General features: G+C 40.7%; 1 protein-coding gene across 5 annotated transcripts in view; it reads left to right on the top strand.

Annotated features, from left to right (window-relative positions):
* SYNE2 (spectrin repeat containing nuclear envelope protein 2) overlaps positions 1-18,889 on the top strand; it is a 175,831-nt gene that overhangs the window by 63,935 nt on the left and 93,007 nt on the right. For 4 of the 5 annotated variants that reach the window (XM_048305481.1, XM_048305476.1, XM_048305478.1 and 1 more), the window contains exons 40-55: positions 93-381; positions 738-907; positions 2,242-2,551; positions 3,241-3,393; positions 4,238-4,594; positions 5,088-5,222; positions 6,195-6,356; positions 7,401-7,547; positions 10,338-10,493; positions 10,869-11,134; positions 12,221-14,330; positions 15,015-15,337; positions 16,043-16,187; positions 16,639-16,854; positions 17,223-17,488; positions 18,261-18,417. In XM_048305481.1, coding sequence (XP_048161438.1) covers positions 93-381; positions 738-907; positions 2,242-2,551; positions 3,241-3,393; positions 4,238-4,594; positions 5,088-5,222; positions 6,195-6,356; positions 7,401-7,547; positions 10,338-10,493; positions 10,869-11,134; positions 12,221-14,330; positions 15,015-15,337; positions 16,043-16,187; positions 16,639-16,854; positions 17,223-17,488; positions 18,261-18,417 — 5,362 coding nt within the window. The remainder of the gene's footprint in view (positions 1-92; positions 382-737; positions 908-2,241; positions 2,552-3,240; positions 3,394-4,237; positions 4,595-5,087; positions 5,223-6,194; positions 6,357-7,400; positions 7,548-10,337; positions 10,494-10,868; positions 11,135-12,220; positions 14,331-15,014; positions 15,338-16,042; positions 16,188-16,638; positions 16,855-17,222; positions 17,489-18,260; positions 18,418-18,889) is intronic. The other variant, XM_048305480.1, reaches the window with a different exon arrangement.

Below are 18,889 nucleotides of genomic sequence, written 5' to 3' on the forward strand. Positions count from 1 at the left end.
GGTCTCTACCTAAGAACTGTCTTTTAAACGAGGTTGTTCCATGTTGTTACGACAAATAGATGTTGATTTAATTTTTTTTTTTTATTTTTCAGGAGACCATTTGATTCCCTGGCTCAGCTAGTAAATTCCTTGAGGGAGGCTGGGCTGACAGAGTATGAAACCCTTTCAGAAGCCAGTAATCTTATTAGTAGGTACCACGCACTGATAACACGTGTAAGTGAAATGACAGGGAATACTGAGAGACTTCCAGTGGAAGGATCGAATTTTGAAGACCTTGCCCAGGATGTTTCTTGCTGGATCAAAAAGTTTGAGGAGGCTCTTAATAAAATGAGTTCCCAAGAAAGTGAGTTGCCATCAGACGAACGGATTAATCAGATAAAGGTATTGTGTTAAATATATTCCTTTTTCACCTTCCACCTCAAGCTAATGCTTGATGAGTCAGAACCTCCTGAAAGATAGCTGCTCATGGTCTTTAGTTTTGTCATTTGAGCTTTTATTTTTGTCAGCACAATACGGGTCTTCTTTGCAGAGTATAATTAATAAATCAGCTTAATTATCCCAGACTTTGAAAATTAGAGGATCTATCTGTTTACATGTCAGTTATGTAATATATTGGAAGAAGACTTCTGTTGCCTTGAACAGCAGTGTGAAAAGTATGGAAAAAATAATGGTAATACCTTTTATTTTGTAACAAAAATAGTTGTAAATGCACTGCTTCTGATTCTTGTTTAAAACAGGAAATCACAACTCTCAGAGATGAAGGAGAGGCCAAAATACAGAGCATGGTAGCTCTAGGAGAAAGTATATTGAGAAATGAGAAAAATAAGAAACCAGAGGTTCAGCAGACTATTTCTGAGCTTCAGAAAAAGTGGGACACGGTCTGTCAGCTGGCCACCGAATACAGCAGGTAATGTGGAATTTGCCAAGAGGCAGTGGAGATCACTTACTGCTATATTGACTTGTTTTCTCTTCTTCCTGCACCGGTTCCATTAAATTTCTGTTCTTTGGGAGCAGAATGAGATACTTACAGAATAATTGTATTTCTGCAGAGTTGTGGAGGGGCAGGTCACAGTTTGGCCTGAATGGTCAGGTGGGGGATAGCCAAAGATAGTTTCTGGTGTGGTCATGAATATCCAGAGAATCTTCTGTTGCCTTCTGGTATTATTGAGCTCTCAGTACCCACAGCACAAGAGGCGCTCAGGAGGAGCCAGCACAGCAGAATGCAGAGCATTCTCTTCACAGTGAGTTGGAGACAAGAGAGGAGGTGCTCTGCATGTCTGAAGAGATGCTCAGGTCCTTGCAGGAGCAGACTTGTGAACAGCAGATGCACCACAGGAGCAGCAGCAGTGAGAAGCTGGAACAGGGAACTTGACGCAAAAGCACTTCATGTATGCGAGGCTGTGCTTTGTTTATTTGCCAAAAAATATGAATCTTGAGGGGCAGAACCCAAAACAATGAAGCTTTGCTTTTGTCCATGATTATCCTGCTGTACTTGACAGAATTATATCCAGACTATTTATTTGGATTTGTTTGTGTGGGATCATATTTTCTAATGTTGGCATTTAAGTTCCATCTGGAAGATATCTGAACTCCATCACGAAATGTGAACATACAAATGTTACTTATGTCTCATTGCATACTTCCTGTGGACAAATGCAACCTGTTCATCTGCAGCAGATCAGCAAGCATGCTTATAAAGCACACAAAGAGAAATCCGATGTAAAGGTCAGGAAAGTAATCACTGGATTGTACTAACATAGCCCATATTGCATATGCTGGTTTTGTTGTCTGTATCTCTTTTCAAAGACTCCCCCGCCCAACTAAATGTGATGTGTATCTTCTACAGAACATTCCCTTTCAGGAAGCTGTCATGAGAAGTCAAGGAGAGCAGATTCATAACCATATTGTAGTTTTTTAAACAGAATTTCTGCTGCAATGAAAAGCAGAAAAATACAGAGCATGAGCATTGCGTCTCAGATGCTGGAAACTGTGGGTTTACAGGTTAAGGTTTAAGAGGGTTAGTCATTTGTCCTGCGTGCAGGTCCAGTTCATCTGCAGTAACTTCAGTGTTTTTCATCACCTTGAAAATTCCAGTCTGATCACTAATTTAAAATCTGGAGAAAAAAGTATTCAGTACACTCAAGTTTGTTCTAATGTTCGACTTGTTCACAGTTTGACATTTTCTAGGTAATCAATACATTTGTTGTTTTAATACTATTAAACACAGCATTTTTTTCTTAGCCCTCAAGAAGCACTTCAGTGCAACAGGGAGCAATATGAGCAAAGCAAAGAAGATCTGAGACGGGCTCTAATGGAACTGGAGAAACAACAGCAGGAGATTTTTGCCCTTCAGCCTGGTTTGGAGGAGAAGCAAGCTCAGCTGGCAAACTATGCTGACCTCCTGCTGAAAACAGAAGCCTTAACTTCCCAATTCAGCAAACTGAAAAGCCAGAAAGAGCATCTACAGGGCCACACTGTTGATCCCTGCTTCACAGAGGCAGAATGGTCAGAATTAAAGCACCAACATGAAAATCTGCTCAGCCAGCTCCAGGTTGGGACCTCACTCCCTTTCCTTTCCTGTTGGCTGCAGTTCTCACTGCTCAGCTGTGGTGTCATTCAGGTGGGAAGTTCATGGGGAAAGCTGGGAGTGGAAGAAATTCCTCTGAAAAAGGGCAGGGAATTTCTCGTTCTTTCTCTGAGGGATAAATACTGAAACAAATGAGACCAAAGTAAGTGGGAAGAACATTTTGTACCTGTATAAGCAGATTTGAATAGCTATAATATGAAACATTTGTTCTTACACTCTTCAAGCCACAGTAGGGTTTCTTCCTTTTGGAAGGATGAATTCAGAAAACATTTGAAAGATTCTTCTCCAGCATCTTGCTTGTTCTTGGTTTCACCCAATGTAGTCCAAATTGGATTTGTACCCTTGTGTGGCATTCTGCCTCTAATGTTTCATCTATTTTAAGAGAAAACACCCTTTTTAGGAGCACATTCCTATGAAATGCCAACCTTTTTGCTTCCTGCTATTAATAAAAACTTTGTTCATGATGGAGTCCATGATGTGCTGGGGAGAAAGCTAGATGGTTTTGTGGTTAACCCGTGGTTAGCCAGATACGTTATGGGAAACAAGCAAGTTTGTTGTGCTGATGAGGTCCTGGAAAGGCTGTAATAGTCTGTGGATGATGATGTGTGTTTGAGATAGTTGTGGACTAATCGTAGAAACTCCTTTGTTTCTAGACCATCATGCAGACATTGGAAAGCCCTGTTCAAGAGCACCAGCAGGTAACAGGCCTGAGCACTGAGCTGAAAACTGTCTCTGAGAAGCTTGCTGAGTGTGATGGTCCAGCAATGGAACAATCATCAGCTGAGCAAAACCAGTTGAAATCACAGGTATGTTGCAGTTTCTGCATCATGGAGACCATCACGTTTGTAAAAGAGAACTGCTCATGGTGTCAAACTGAAAAGCTACGAAACCTTTCTAAAATAAAAAGTATGTGATGTTCCTTTTATCCAGATAATTGTAGGACTAAAGCCACTCTTAATGAACTGGGGGGACCTTTACTGTTGACTGAACTGAAGGTTCAGGAGGAATTGTCCTAGCTCAAGCACACAGGAGTCTTCAGTTTGGTTGGTGGGGATTTTTATTTTTCCTCTCAGGGCATAATGAGATGACTAAATTTGGTGTTAGTCAGTGTCTTTAAATTAGCCAGTGTGGAAAGCTTAGGAAAATGTCAGTGAGCCAAGTTCAGTTCTAAGAAGTGTCCTTCATGCATAAGTAGACATTATTTTGTTGTTTGGCAGAATGCAGATCAGTCTTGTAGCTGTGAGTGTAGAGAGCTACTGTAAGCTGAAACTATACCTCAGATATGGATCACTGCAATTCCCTATCCTTCAGAACTTGCTATACCTCTGAGAAGGAAAAAGGAATAGGAGAGAAGGCAGGGGGAATAATCTGTTCAGAACACAGAAGGATCATTGTGTACCACCCAGTGTGCTCTATGGGATTATTTTATCGCTGTAATGCTTTTGGCTTCAGGCGTTCTCTGTGCATAAAAATGGCTGACAAAATTACTGGTTTAGTATTTGACTTTCTGCAGCAAATAGGTTGGCATGTACCTGTAAACACAGTTTGTTGTTCACAACAAGTATTTACGATTTTAGGGATTGACTATAGATCTTAACATTAGGCATACTGAGTAAAGATACTTTTCAAATGTTTTCTTTGTGTTTAAAGGAACAACAGGGACCTCTTAGTCGATGTGAAGACACTGTGAAGAAAAGTTTGGTTTTAGCAGAAACTGTTAAACAAAATACCTCTTCACCGGAACAGGAGTTTATTAAGGATGAGATTGAAACACTTCAGAGCGAGCACAAATGTCTGGAAGAAAGACTTGAAAATGTCAAGCAAAAGAAGGAAAACATTTTCAGTGAAGCCCTTGAGTTAAAAGATGAGTTTGGTAATGAAGTACAAAAGGAAGATAAGGCAGATACAATGCTGAAGAGAGAGACACAGATCACTTCTGGTACTCGAATCTCTGCAGAGGAGACCCCCACAGCAGTGGAACTGAAGGAGCCTCTGGAGATGTGTGATGTGAGTTTATTTGTTGACAGTAACAATGAAAAACTGGTTAAAAAGACATCTCAAATGTTTTCTGTGTATCACATCCTTAATTTCACTGAAATTAAGCCTCCTGTAAATACAAATGTATAAACCAAAGAAGTGGAAAGAACTCAACCTTGTTATAACAAGTCTGTAGCAAGCCAATAATGTATTCAAAAGAACAGATTTCTATGTAAATATAATTCCATTTAAATGCATGTAACTTTCTCTTGCCACTAATTAGAGCAGGTATCCTTGGTCAGGGTACAAGGGAGAAGGTGTAGAGATGGGACAATTGCAGCTACACCTCTGCCAAAGAGCTTTGAGAGCTTCTCTTAAGCCAGAGAGACTTGTTTAGAACTGCAGCACAGTATTTGTCCTGTTTGTTTTCAGAGAGAATAATTTTTACCATTCAGAGATTCTGTGTTAAAATACAATGTTTATGGCAACACAAGTAGATTTCCTTTTCTATCATTTCTCTTAGGGTCAAGATATAAATAGAAATACATCAGAGAAAGAGAAGCAGAATGCTCCAGTTTTGGAGGAAAGCAGTGTATTGTCAGACAGCTCATTACAAGAGATCCATCACAGCAAAGAGAGATTAGGGCAGGCTGTTCAGGTACCTGACAAATGTATTTTAATATCTGTCAGTATATATATATATGTGTGTGTGTGTTCAGTAGAAATCCATATGGAAGTCCTTAAAATTTATTGTCTTACAGAGGCATGTTTTCCTTATCTGATTAAAGGAACAATAAATTATGTTCTCTCCAAATCATCCTTTCAGCCTTGCTCATGTGAAGAGTGCAAGAGATCAAAGTGATGGTCTCTGCAGACCCCCAGGGCTTGGACCCACTTTGTCTGTGATGCAAAATCCGCCACATACCTGTGGTTTCATAAAATCACAGAATCACAAAATGGTTTGGGTTGGAATGGATGTTAAAGTTCATCTAGTTCCAAGCCCCTGCCATGGGCAGGGACACCTTCCACTAGGCCAGGTTGCTCAGAGCCTCATCCAGCCTGGCCTTGGACACCTCCAGGGATGAAAATTCAACAGGTTTCATCACTGTAGGTGATGGGAGGTCACTAACCTGGAACTGCTGATCTTTATGGGACCTCAGGACACTGACGCTGTAAACGACTTGTAAAAAACTGTGCTAAGCTTGAGGGAGTGATTTGGAATACTCCCTCATTTACCTGACCATGGAGTAATAAGAGTATCTGGGAGAGATGACCATGAAATACCAGAGTGGAAAGTGTCCATACTGGGATTTCTGGGGATGGGCAAGGTCAATAGTTACCAAATGTGTCTAATCAGAAACTTCTGTAACCATGTTGAAAATCATGTGAGCAGTTACTTCTGTTTGCTTTGTCCTGAAACTGTTTGAGTGGTTAAGGTCCCAAAATGGCAAACTGCTCTGACCAGGGGTTTCCAGCTCTCTGGGTTTGAGTTACCTCAGCCTTCTCCTTCATTCATTAAGCTAAACTGAAGAGAGAGTAGACAGATTGTGGAGTGGGAAATCTCTTAGCAAGCTTAAATTTTGTACTGTGACTTTTACTGATTGTAAACATTTTGCATTTTTCAAATCAGGAGGAGGCTGATAAGGAGAGCCCAGATATGGACAGACATGACAGGGTCCAAGAGGATGTTCTGGACAGTGCAGTTCTGGGTGGTGAAGCAGAACTGGAAAGACATCAGGATGGTGTTGGTATTGAAGGTGATGAATCTAGGAAAAAAACCCATCCAGCACAGGTAACTGGAGATGAGATTACACTGGAGGGGTTGAATTTGAGGGTATATGTATACGTTTAGTTGCAATGAGGATGATACTACTAATAAATGAGTAAGAAAAGCCTCAAGTTTACACTGAGTGAATTTTGTCTGATGTGACACTTAGTATGTGGTAGCCCACTTAATTCTATCCTGTACATTTAAAATTAGTATGGAGGGAGATTTGTTCTTTAGTGGTTTGCTGAGGATATTTCACTCCAAGGGCTATTGCATTCCAAGTCACCTGGATGTTTTGTGAAATCTCCTGACCATTTTGCCTGAATACTGTTGTTGTGCTTCACCTGCTTGCATTTATATAGACTTCTTATTTACATATTTACTTTGCATGTGTGAGGCTGCATTTGAAATGCTGTGCCCTGTGTGGTGCACTCTGGTACAAGGTGAATTTTGACACCAGAGCAGTTTTTAGGAACTGGAGCCATAATGAGTGGGAAGAGGCCAAGTTCCTGTTGGAGATGAAAAGGCTGACAGGGGTCTCATTGCTGTCATCCCCTCCCGGAAGAGGGGAGATGTTACAGATCCAGCTCTGCTCAGAATTTCAGTTTTAGTGAACTCTGTGAGATACTGAAACCCACATCCAGCAAATCTCCAGGTTACCCATGGGACTGTCCTGCCTGAGTGTCTAACCAGACACTCTCTGTCTACAGTACAAGTCCAAGTCCTTGGGAAAAAGCTAAGCCTTTAAAAAAATGCATTCAAGACTGTGTCCAGGAGCACACAATTCAAGGTCCCTGCTTAGAATAATGAAATACAAACAGCATAGGTCAGAACACTTGCAATTTATTCTAAAAGTTTATGGTGAAATTACAGCACTGCTTCTTGTAAGTGGTTTCCTTTGCCATAACCTTGCCCACAGTAAATTATGACATGTAATTATGGTTTCCCTCATCTACCTATAATTATGGGCTTCATAACTTTCTCATCTCAAGCACTGTAATTACTGCTCGGCAGGTTTGATTAGAGCTTTTTGATTACTGGTTTCTTTTGTTTTTCTTACACCAAAAGGAGAAACCTAGTGATGTCGAGAATCAGTCATATAGAGAAGATGGGGTGCAGGTTCAACAGAAGGTGTGCCAGAAAGGTCGAGTCCTGGAATCTGCAGCAGATGAGAAAGATGGTCTGGGATCTAATCCCTCAGTTCCTGCACATGAGGTAACCCACAGTGTGTTATTTCAAGTGAAATTTGCCAGTTGTTCAATTTTTGTTTTCCCATGGGCCTCAGCTGAAGTTGTTTTAAAAGAAGAGACAATTACATCAAAATCAAGACCATTGTGTATAGTTCTTATTTATGTCCATGATAGTTTTGAACTTCATCCAAAGTGCTTGCCGCATCATAATTTTCAGTGGATCTGTTCAAAAAAAGAGTTCACCCTAGTTTTTAGAGCCATCATAATCAATCTTCATGATATTTAGAGTTTCTCTTCAAACTGCTAATCAATACAGACTTCTTTCCATGTTATTACAGTTAGTTATGATAGTTTGCCATCATAAGGAAGGCAGATCAGAAAACTGAAATCCAAGGGTGATCCAGTGTAAGAAAATAAAAGAAATAGAGAAAGGAGAAAGGATTCAAGCTGAATTAATGACAAGGTACATTACTAAATCTACTCTTTAAGAGTAAGGGAGTTACATCAGAAGTTACAGAAGTTCCCTGTGACTGCTGATCTTGGACACCACATTCTTAATTTGAAGGTAGGGTTGGATCTAATCTTCGAGGTGAATCTGTAGGCAGGTCCACAGCTGGCCTGTCCATGGGCAGGTCTTACCTGGGACTTGCACATCTGCTCTAACTGGAAACCCAACAAAACCTCCCAAAGGCCTTGGGATTTTGAAGAAGTCCCTGCTGACTGGAAGCTAGCAGTGTTACTCCAATTTACAAAAAGGGTGTGAGGGAAGATCGAGGAAACTACAGACTTGTTAGACTAACCTCAGTTCTTGGAAAAATTATGGAGGTCATAGTGGGTACGGTTGAAAGCATTTAAGGAACAATGCAATCATCATAGAATTGTTGAAGTAGAGAAAGACTTCTAAGACCCATCAAGTCCATCCATTAAACCAGCACTACCAAGTTCACCACTAAACCATGTCACCAAGTGCCATGTCTACAAATCTTTTAAATCCCTCCAGGAATGGTGACCCACCATTGCCGTGGGCAGCCTGTTCCAGTGCCTGACCACCATTTCATTGAAGGAGTCTTTCCTAAAAACCAATCTAAACCTCCACTGGCACAGCTTGAGGCCATTTCCTCCTCTCCTGTCACTTGTTACCTGGGAAAAGAGACCAACCCCACCTGGCTGCCCCTTCCTGTCAGGGAGTTGTAAAGAGTGATAATGTCTTCCCTGAGCCTTCTTTTCTCCAGGCTAAACAACCCCAGACTTGTGCTCCAGACCCTTCCTCAGCTCCGTTGCCCTTCTCTGGACACATTCCAGTACCTCAAGGTCTTTCATGTAGTGAGGGGCCCAAAACTGGACTCAGAATTTGCAGTGCGGTCTTCCCTGTCTGTATCCATGGAGGCAGTGCCACAGTGGGCAACGAGAACATCACACAAACAAGCAAAACAAGTACACAGCAACATTTTTCTTAAAGTCAGGATACTTGTCTGTGTCTTTTGATGTGTTGATATTTCAGTCCAGTAAAGTGGATTTCCTCCTTTCTGTGTGATAGCTTAGCTGAGTTTTAATGCTTTCTTCAGTTCTATGGCACTCCAAAGTCTCTTGAGATTAAATCTTATGTCTGAGTTGATACAACTGTTATGGATATGTACACAGAGAAATTGAAAAGTTCTCTGACTGACTACTTCATGAGTGGCTTCTTCAGTTTTGACTGAAAATAACCAAGAGTTCAAATAAATAGAACTATTCTTCTCTTGGTACTATGTGCTGTATGTTTCCCACACTTGAAAGGAGGTGTATTTTGCATAGCTCATGACCTTTGAAGGGAGAGATGACGGTGACAGCTTACAAGTGATACATGTCTGCAGGGGTAGCTGACTGCTTCTAGTAAAACAGTATCTAAAGTAGCAATACATTAAGTTTATCAAACAAGAATTTTTGTACTGTTGTTTATTTTAGATGTTAGTACCATGGAGAAGCTCACACTGTGGTAATATCTGTGTATTTGTATGCATTCACTCATGTGAAGTTCATACATGGAACAGATCACCAGATATAGACAGGTACTGGGAGAAGGGAAATGCAGAAAGATTTTTAAGGTATCATCACGTGATCAAACTAAGCTGTGACATTTCATTTATGTTGCTGTCTGCAGTAGCTGAAGGTGATGTTAAACCTGGCCCCAGCCCAAGTGACTTGTCCTTCTGCCATGGGAATCAGGGGCTGGTTCTGGAGCCTCCTAATCACTTCCTCCCTACCCTTGACTGAGCCTGACTCCCTACTGCTCTCATCTTACTCCAGATTTTGGATAGCACTTGCAACAGTGGCAGGTGGGGCTTTGTGTCACAGCCAAGCTGCTTCATGCATTAGCTGCCCTGTGAAGAAGAGCTGAAGAGGTGTTGTGGTGAAGGACACAATAGGATTGTCAGGGCAGGTGCTGAGCAGAAGGAATGTGGGTGTGAGGAGAAGATAAAAGTTCCATGTATATGTAAGGAAGAGAGGGAGAAGACACAACAGACCTATGAATTGATTAGTAGCAGAAGTGGGTGCAGGGAGGATGTTATTTGAAGGTGAAGATATCAGAGTTTCACTTAAAATGATGGGCAGAGATTTCAAAGCTATCTGAGCAGTGCTGGCAGGCTGGGGTCACTGCAGGGGTGGGGGACAGTGATGGAGCTTCCAGTTCCTGGGTCCTGGTTGATCCACAGAGGCTGTGGGGCAAACCACAGGAGGATTTAGGCATGGGTTAAATATGTGAAGCAGGGTGCTGCAGTCAGAAAACTTACTAGTTTAGAGCCTTCAGAAATAAGAATCTTGTTTTGTGTTGTAGGACGCAGGTGCAGAAGTGGTTGTCCAGAAGGAGCTATTTCCTGGAGTGCACATAAACACTGAATATTTCGAAGAGGAGCAAAAGGTCAATGAGCTGAAAAATGAAGTGGCTGAACTGGATATGGTGCTTATAAATGAGCAACTAAAAGAGCTGGAGGTATGGAAACTGCAAAGCCATTCCTCATCGTTAATGTAGTGATACACTTGCAGAATTGTGATTCACTTGGGCAAACCAGAATTGTTATCCGTAGCCTTATCTGAGGTTTGACTGCATGATTAGTCAGTTAGTCTGCAAACATTGTGCCTTGATGCATGCCCATGTAAACCCCATAGTTTGTACTGCTCTTCCAGAGCACAGTAGTAGATGCACCTAGAATTGCAGGTGTGCTTCCATGAGGTGCTCCTTTGCTTGTGGATGAGCAGGAATATGGTTGTAGGTGAATCACTATTTAGCCATATTTTGTGTTGAAAGCTTGAAGTCTTCAAGATCATCCTTTAATCCCCTCTCTCTCTGTGGTGGACTTGATTGTAGAATTTAAAAATTGAGCTGGAAACGTGGAAAGCAAAGTCTTTGTGCCATAGTGAAGAAGCAATTCCCAATGGAACAGGATCAAGCAGAGCAGAGCTGCAAACTGTGGAGCCTGCGGTGCCCTGCTGGGACAGGCTGCTCCAGGAACTAGAAGCTGTTAAGGCAGTGAAGCAACAACAGTGCTGTTTAATTAATGAATACCAGAAAACCCTTTCTGCTGCACAATCCTCAATGAAAAATTTGTCAACAGAAAAAGATAACATAAAAATGTAAGTATAGTGGAGGGGTTTGGTTAAGAGGTTGCAGAGCAAATAACGGCCCTACACGGAATTCTGTGCCGTGCTTCAGTAATGCTCAGACAAGAATATGGCGTTATATCCACTTCAAGAGAAGTCTTAGAGGTTTGTAAGTTTGTGAACAGAGTTAAGCAGAAGAATTTCTGGTGGTTCTCTGCTATCCTTAAACAACATCTACTCTCTTTATTCTTTAGGCAAAACAAAGAAGTAGTTGCTGGGCTAAAAGCCTATAAAAAAATCCATCTTAAAATATTTTGTAAAAAATGTGGCAGATGTGAAATACTAATTTTTCTTTAAGGACTCATTAATTCTGATTTTTTTTCTGAATGAAATATGTCTTTATTCTGACAAATAACCTTACTTGATAGGAAGAATTCCATGGCAGTAAGTAAGTCTAGGTTACCAATTCAGAGGTAACCAGTGCACAAAAAATATTTATTGTGTTTTGTGAATTAGTCTTCAAAACACAAAACTAGTTTGTCACAGTAACGTATCAAAATAATTTGAAAATCTTTAAAATTTTTGAAATTGTTAATTTACACCAAAGAAATTTAAAAAATGTAATAACAATCTATCTGCTAAATGTACTTCAGATGGGCATTTAAAAATACTCCTGGAAATAAAAAATGAGTAGACTCATTTGGAAGAGTTTATCTTGCATGAATGGAAATTTCTCAGGTTTTTTATAACCAAATTTTATCTTCATTGTCAACTGGAAATTACTATAAAATGTTGTTAATTCACTTAGAGGTAACACTGTTGCTGATTTTTAAAATGAGGCCTACAATCTATATTAGTATATACTGTAATTTTAGAGAATACACAGTAGAACATATCTTTTCTGAAGAGATATCTGTGAACAGTGAATGCTCTACCTATAAGCAAGAAATAATGATACTGCAAGGGTGGTCATGGAATTCCTAAGAGAACATTGAGAGATACGTATGATTAAGTGAATAAAGTTAGTGAATTGTACTCTAAACAGTGAAATTTGTTTTTGAAAACGTCTGTGTATAAGGAGAATTCATTATTTTTGAACACTACTCATATTTTTGGCAGGGGTCCTATGAACAACACAGTTCTTCTGGAGAAAATTAAGGCATGCATAGAGTCCTTACGGAAAGAAAGAGATGTCTTAAACCAGTTGCAGAGTCAGCAAGAAGTTTTATCTCAGCATTTGACATGCATGGATAAAGTGTTGACAGAAAGCCAAATGAGGCAACTGGAGCACTGGTGGCAGCACATGGAACAAGCAGTGCAAAAGAAACATGATCAGGTTGTGGCAGAAATCGATGAATTTAACCTGCTTATGAATAAAGCACAGGATATTCAGAGGCTGATACAAGAACAGTATTTGCAAGCAGAGTTACATGCCTCAGCTGCAGGAAAAGCCAAAGACCCTCTAATTCGGACCACAGAGCTACAGGATATTAAACATGGTCTTTCTCTATTAAAAAGAAGGATTGAGCTGCAGATGAAAAGAATTTGGAGTGATCAAGAGAAGGTGGCTTTGGAGAACTCTATACATGATTTGCAGAGCAAATTGGAAGCATTATCAGCACAGCAAACTCCTCAAGAGGATATTCAGACCACTGGTCCTGCTCTCATGAAACATGAAATGATGAAGAGGCTGAAAGAAAATATTTCATGGGTCAAAGATTCACTGTCCCACCTTGATCAGAAAGCAGCACTTTTCCCCAGTGATGTCAAATCACAGATCAGAAATTGTCAGCTAATGAACACAGAAGTCCTGAACAGAGAACCTGTTATTGTATCCCTGGATTATGGGCTCCAGCACGTCCTTCCCAGCTTGGAGCCAGAGGAGGTCTCTGATATGACCTTCCTTTTACAAACATTGAGGAATTCATACAAGGCTCTTGTTTTAAAATCTGCTCAAAGATTGCAGCACTTGGAGCTCCAGCTGGAGGAGAGGCAAAGACTCACTGCAGAAATAGACAAAGTTCACTCTCAGCTTCGCAAAGCCGAGCTGATGGCCAGGCCTGACCCAGACCAAACCAGCACATGCTCAGAGCTGGTCAGCCAACAAGCCATTCTAAAGGAGATGCTAAAGGACATACAGGAAATAGAAGGGCTTATCTCATCCCACTGTAAAGAGAGTCAGGTCACAGCTGGGCAGCTGAGCCTGTCTGAGCAACTCTTCTTGACTGATCAGTTGAGAAGTCTGAAGAACAGAGCAAGGAAGACACAGAGGCAAATTCAAAGTAAACTTCATGAAGTAGAAAAAAAGACAGCTGTCTCCAGAGAGTTTGCTGAAGGAATAGCTTCATTGCAGCAGGATCTTAATGATCTACAGGATGGTGAAATGAACCTAAAAGATGATGAATTAGTAGGTGCCAAGCAGGGACTGAAGGACAAATGCAAAGCACTGAAAGAAAAAGTGTTAGCTTTTCAGTCAAATTTGTCACAAGTAAGGAAGTACAAGGAAATATTTGAATGCGTTGGTCTGAAATGGGACTCACTGCAGCTGGATGAATTGGAAACTAAGTTTTCTAAAATTAAAAATAAAATTAAAGGGAAGATAATACACTTGGAAAATATTGTTAGGGAATGGGATAAGATTCAAGTATTGCTAAATGAAATCCAGACCGTGACATCCACTGTGAGAAAAGAAGCCAATATCCTAAATGATAGCTCCAGCTCTTCTCCTGCTGAGAATGTCATATCTGCACAGATTCTATTGCAGGCAGTTCAGCAAATCTTGTACTTAACCCAGGAGGCAGCAAATCAAATAAACAAAAATGAGATCTTTGATACGTCATTTAAAGAATCTAAGAGGAAAGAAATAAAGAGCCTGGAGAAAAACGTTGAGGAATTGAATCAGTTTCTTCAAAACTTGGTCTCTGGGCTCCAGAGCGTGAACAAGGAAGGTAGCCAGAATGAAGCAGAAAATATATTCCACATCATAAAGCATATTCAATTAGAACTCCAGCAGCCACTTGTGATAGACATAAATACAATGCAGGATGAAAAGCTGCGATGGGAAGCAATTCAGAATATGATGGAAGCAAAGTTTTCTGCTCTTAAATGTATAATGGAAAAAGGGAGGGAAAACCAAGAAGAAAAATCTCGTGCTGGTTCTGTAGAAACAAAGTTAGAGACACTGCAAGGCCAGGAAGCACAACTGAAGGCAGACATTGCTGCCCGTGTTGTAAGTATATTCAGTGAAAGTGAAGTATTGACATATGCCTTTCCCCAATAATTAGATGAGGTGTCTGTGACTGTGGCATTTCTATTTTCATGACTCACATCCTCATTTATTCTAACAGCTGAATTGGCCCCTGATCATCTCTGCATTGGTGGATAGGATGGGAATCATGATAGAAACCAAGGATACAAAGAAAGTTGTGTTCAATTTGATTATAGTCAATCAGTGGGGATTAGCACAAGAAAAGAACGGTAAAGAGGAGGAAGGAAAAGGCTGTGTTGAAATCTTCAGCTGAAGAGAGACTGGGTGCAGTCATCCTGTGATTATAGGCAACATTTTCAATAGTGACAATGATGAAAAAATCCAAGCACCTTGTTTCTGCTATAAGGAGAAGTTTTACCAATTGGGAATGACCAAGAAGATTAAAGCACAGGTCAGACCAATGTGATCAGGAAGGGTGAACATAATTCCTGTCTTGAGGGCAATCAGTCCATGGGTTACACCACTGCTCTGTGTCTACATAGGTAGCAAAATGTGTTTGCCACATGTCCTCTTTCACCTCCTCAGGCCAGTTCTGGGAGCATTGGTCTCAAAGACAGCCAAGTGTGAAATTTTAAGACCATGGGGTGATCCAGAGGAGCACAGCAGTCTTTCTTTATTGTTCCTTTGTCTTTTTAATGCTTTCAGAGTGCCCTGGAGGAGGCAGGTAGGGCTGGTGAGCTTTATACCAAGGCCCTTCAGAGGGCTGCCAGGTTCCTCGAGGACTATGAAGCTCCAGCCCAGGCTGCTGCAGCAGAGCTCTGTAGCTCAGAGGAGATCTGTCAGACTCCACAGTGGAAGGAGAAAGAGTTCAACTCTGCAAAGGCTGACTTAGAAAATCTGCACTCCAAGCTGAAAAACCTAGTGAAACCAGAAGACAAAGTATGTCTGGAAAATGCTTTAAGAGAACTGGTGGATAAGAGTTTGGCATTAAGGAAGAAGGCTCAAAGAAAGGAAGCTGATGAACAGAGGTGGGTTTAAGAGATCTTCATAGATCTTGTTCCTTATTATGAGAAACTTGACTGAAAATAAATCAAGTGGTGTTTCTGCTCTGGTGGAAATTCAGGTATTCATAAACTCCAGTAGAAAGAACTGTAAGCATTCCTGTTGTTCTCAGGTGTGATTGTTAAGGAAAGAAAATTGCCAGACAATAGCCATATTGCTACTAATTTACAGTGCAGTCATTTGTTGTATATTCCAAAACATGGGGCTTGAGTGAGGATCATAGGGTGCCAGAATCAGAAGAAAGCACATTTCTACAGTCTCTAGTCTACAGTCTTAAGTGCTGGTGGAGGTTAGAATAGTTTCAGAGGGTCCCTAACTCATGTCTTCCACAGGCTGTTCTGATGGCTTGAGAAGGTAAAGCCCAAACAAGGCACAGGCTGTAGTTTCCTTCCTTCGGGTACAGAAGAAGTCTGGGGGGCCTGCAGATACACCTATAGAAAAAGTCTGGGAGAGAGAGTAAAGGATTTTTAAACTGCATGATCATGATCCAGTGGTCAGTACCTCAGGCATCAAAGCTGAGGTGTTTAACAAATGCTAATCGACAGTAACTTGCAAAACAGTCAGGACTAGAAGTTCATAAGGTTTTTTAAAACTTTTATTCTATTGGGCATTATGGTTGGAGAGAGGAGCAACAACAACGAATTTTGATTTGCATCATTTATTTCATGCAGATATTTTGAAAAACACAAAAGCTATACAGAAACCAAAGATAAAGTGTGTAATAACCTTGAGAAACTGGAAAAGATGCTTAGACAGTCTTTGTCTAAGATTCCAACGTCTTATAAAGAATCTTTGGAGCATTTGGAAGAAAGCAAGGTAAGAAAGGCTCTGAAGAACTTGAAAAGCTCATGCAAAACTAGTGCAGCTATGCACACTATATATACTATGTGATATCATAGTAGAAAGAAGTGGAATTCTTTATTCTGTACTTATATATATGTATATATAAATTTAGGATAAAATCTTTATCTTATATGTATATATAAAACCACAGAATATGTTAATACATTTATATACTTGTTAAAAGACCAGGTGTAATAGACCATGTGAAATGAGTATATCTTACTGCTGTAGAAATCAAACATTTCATTTACCCCATCTTTCTCCACAGTCTTAGCCAAATGAATTCTCTTACCATGACCCTATTATACCAGCTCAGTGGAGCAATTGCCATTTTCCTAGAGGATCCTAATCATGTTACTGAATACTTCATTAATACTTCTGACTGTAGCATTTTACTTATTTATGTGGGTTTTTTTCCTCTAAGATTTTAGTCTCCAACATTGACTCTGCTGAAGAGGAGCTTGTGAAGCTGAGGCAGATCTCTGGAGAGCTCATGAGGTTATGCAGAGGAAGTGACAGGGCCCTGGCCAGGATTGTAGCAGTGCTGTGGGAAAACTGGCTGGGTTTGCTTGAGGCAGCCAAAGGACTGGAAATTACCTGTGAAGAACTAAAGCAGGAATGGAAATTCATCAATGAAGAGGTGAGTTGCTCAGCATCTGTAAGTTTGGGGGGTAGGGATGGGGCTGTGAGTAAAATGGCCTCTAAAGGGCTGAGATCAGTGCAGGACATCATTTCCCACACGCTGCTCAGTTATCCCCACCCTTTCTTGAACGCAGAGTCAGAAATAGGGGGGGATATTTATTCAACCCTCTGAACCCAGAACAACTCTGCACGGGGTTATGAGCTTTGTTAAAGCAAACTCAGATGTTTTGTCACACTTCAGAGGTTCAAGTTCTGACTGTGTAATTCCCAATACTTAGTCACCCATGTGAGTAAATGAATAATGTAACTTAAGGTGGTGGAATAAAAGAGCAGTTTATCTCATGCCTTGCCTTGGTGTTTACTTAGCTGGAACGAGAAACAATAATTCTCGATAAGCTCCAGGAAGAACAGCCAGAAAGCCTTAAAGAGAAAGAAAAGGCCACCAGAGAGGAACTGGTGGAGTTACTAGATTTTGTGAACTCATTCGAAGAAAACATCAACCAGCAACAGCTCCTCTTACTCTTGCTTCTTCACCGGATAAGAAACATCCTGAATACACCTGAAAATGCTGAGGGAGAAGCTGCCCTTCCTGCCTTGTGTGAGATAAAGGCAATGCAAGAGCGCTGTAAAAAGTAAGTGGTGTGAGATTTCTGTTGAAGATATGAGCTAGGACTATTTACAAGCAGAGGATTTTAGTGGATATTAAAGAATATATAAAAGCTGTAATGCAGTTAAAAAGACAATGAATGCTCTGCTGGGTCAGACCAATTCTCTATCTCAGCCATCTGCTGTCTCCAGTATGGGCATTGGGGGATATTATTTAGGGAGAGGACCTGAGCCTGGCCATATCATTTGTGGGCTGCAGTTTGTGTTCAAATGCAGTAGGAATCAAGGAACAATAGTCAGTTTTAGAGGTTCCAAGCTCTTGTGAATTTTGAGATCGTCCACTCTTAGGAAAATCAGACCTTGTGTCTTTTGCAACTTTTATCTTATTATGTGAGTGCCACTGTCTAAAATTCACTCCAAAGATTTTTTACAAATCTGGTGATTGTACTCACGCTTCTCCGGGTCTGCTTTTGGACATGGGAATCTTTGTGAGCAACATATGCTCTGCCAGGATCTTCAGACTCTGAGAACTTGACCTCTGCTTGCTCTTTAAATATGCCTGCTATCTGATTTGGTCTACCAAATGTCCTTTTTTTAGCACTATCTGAAGATTCACTTTAAAGAAACTGAGATTATAAGTGACATAAACTCATAGATTTAATAACAGAAAAAAAAGCTAAATTACAGACAAATGTGGTTCTGGATATCTACCTGTATAATATCTGTATTAAGCATGCTCTTTGCTCCTACTTGGTGTAGAATCTAAAGCAATGTATTCTTTCTGGTAATCTTCCATAGGTTGTACCAAAAGGCTCAAGACCATAAAGATTCTGTGAAAGCTGAGATTCAAGAGAGGAACAAGGTCACTGAAGAAATAAGTGCTGTGACAAATGCATTACAGAATGCTGCATCTGTGTTACTGCAGGATGCTGATGGAAAGGCAGAACAGCTGGAGGTTGGTAACAGCTCTGTTATTGTGACATTCAGAGTATCTCCTGGTTTATGCTGGTGCTTGAACTTGCTCCAGATAAAATTAATGGCAAGGTCTATGCACATTGACTTAAAGACAAAGAATCTGGCTCAGCAGAATACAACTGGCCCTGCCATGGTCTTGGTTTGTGTTTTTTTCCCCTCTGTGTGACTCAGGTAGCAGGCACGGAAGTATTTCCAGGTTGCAGAGAAATTCACAGCCAGCTGCATTCCTTTTAGGAAGGGCTGCTTAGTGTACACCCTGCATCCTTTCCCCTCTGCATGCCTACCCAGCACAGCTTCAGATGTTCTGGATTTGATGTCCCACACTGGGGGTTAACCTGGTAAATGATTTTTAAAAATCAAGTTGTGATCAAGACCACAGTGTCCACCAGCAGCCACCAGCAGTCTACACATTTCTGCATTTCTTGACTTTATGAAATACTGTTATTCCTAAC

The sequence above is a fragment of the Corvus hawaiiensis genome, chromosome 6 (assembly GCF_020740725.1).
Source record: "Corvus hawaiiensis isolate bCorHaw1 chromosome 6, bCorHaw1.pri.cur, whole genome shotgun sequence".
Classification (NCBI taxonomy): Eukaryota; Metazoa; Chordata; class Aves; order Passeriformes; family Corvidae; genus Corvus; species Corvus hawaiiensis.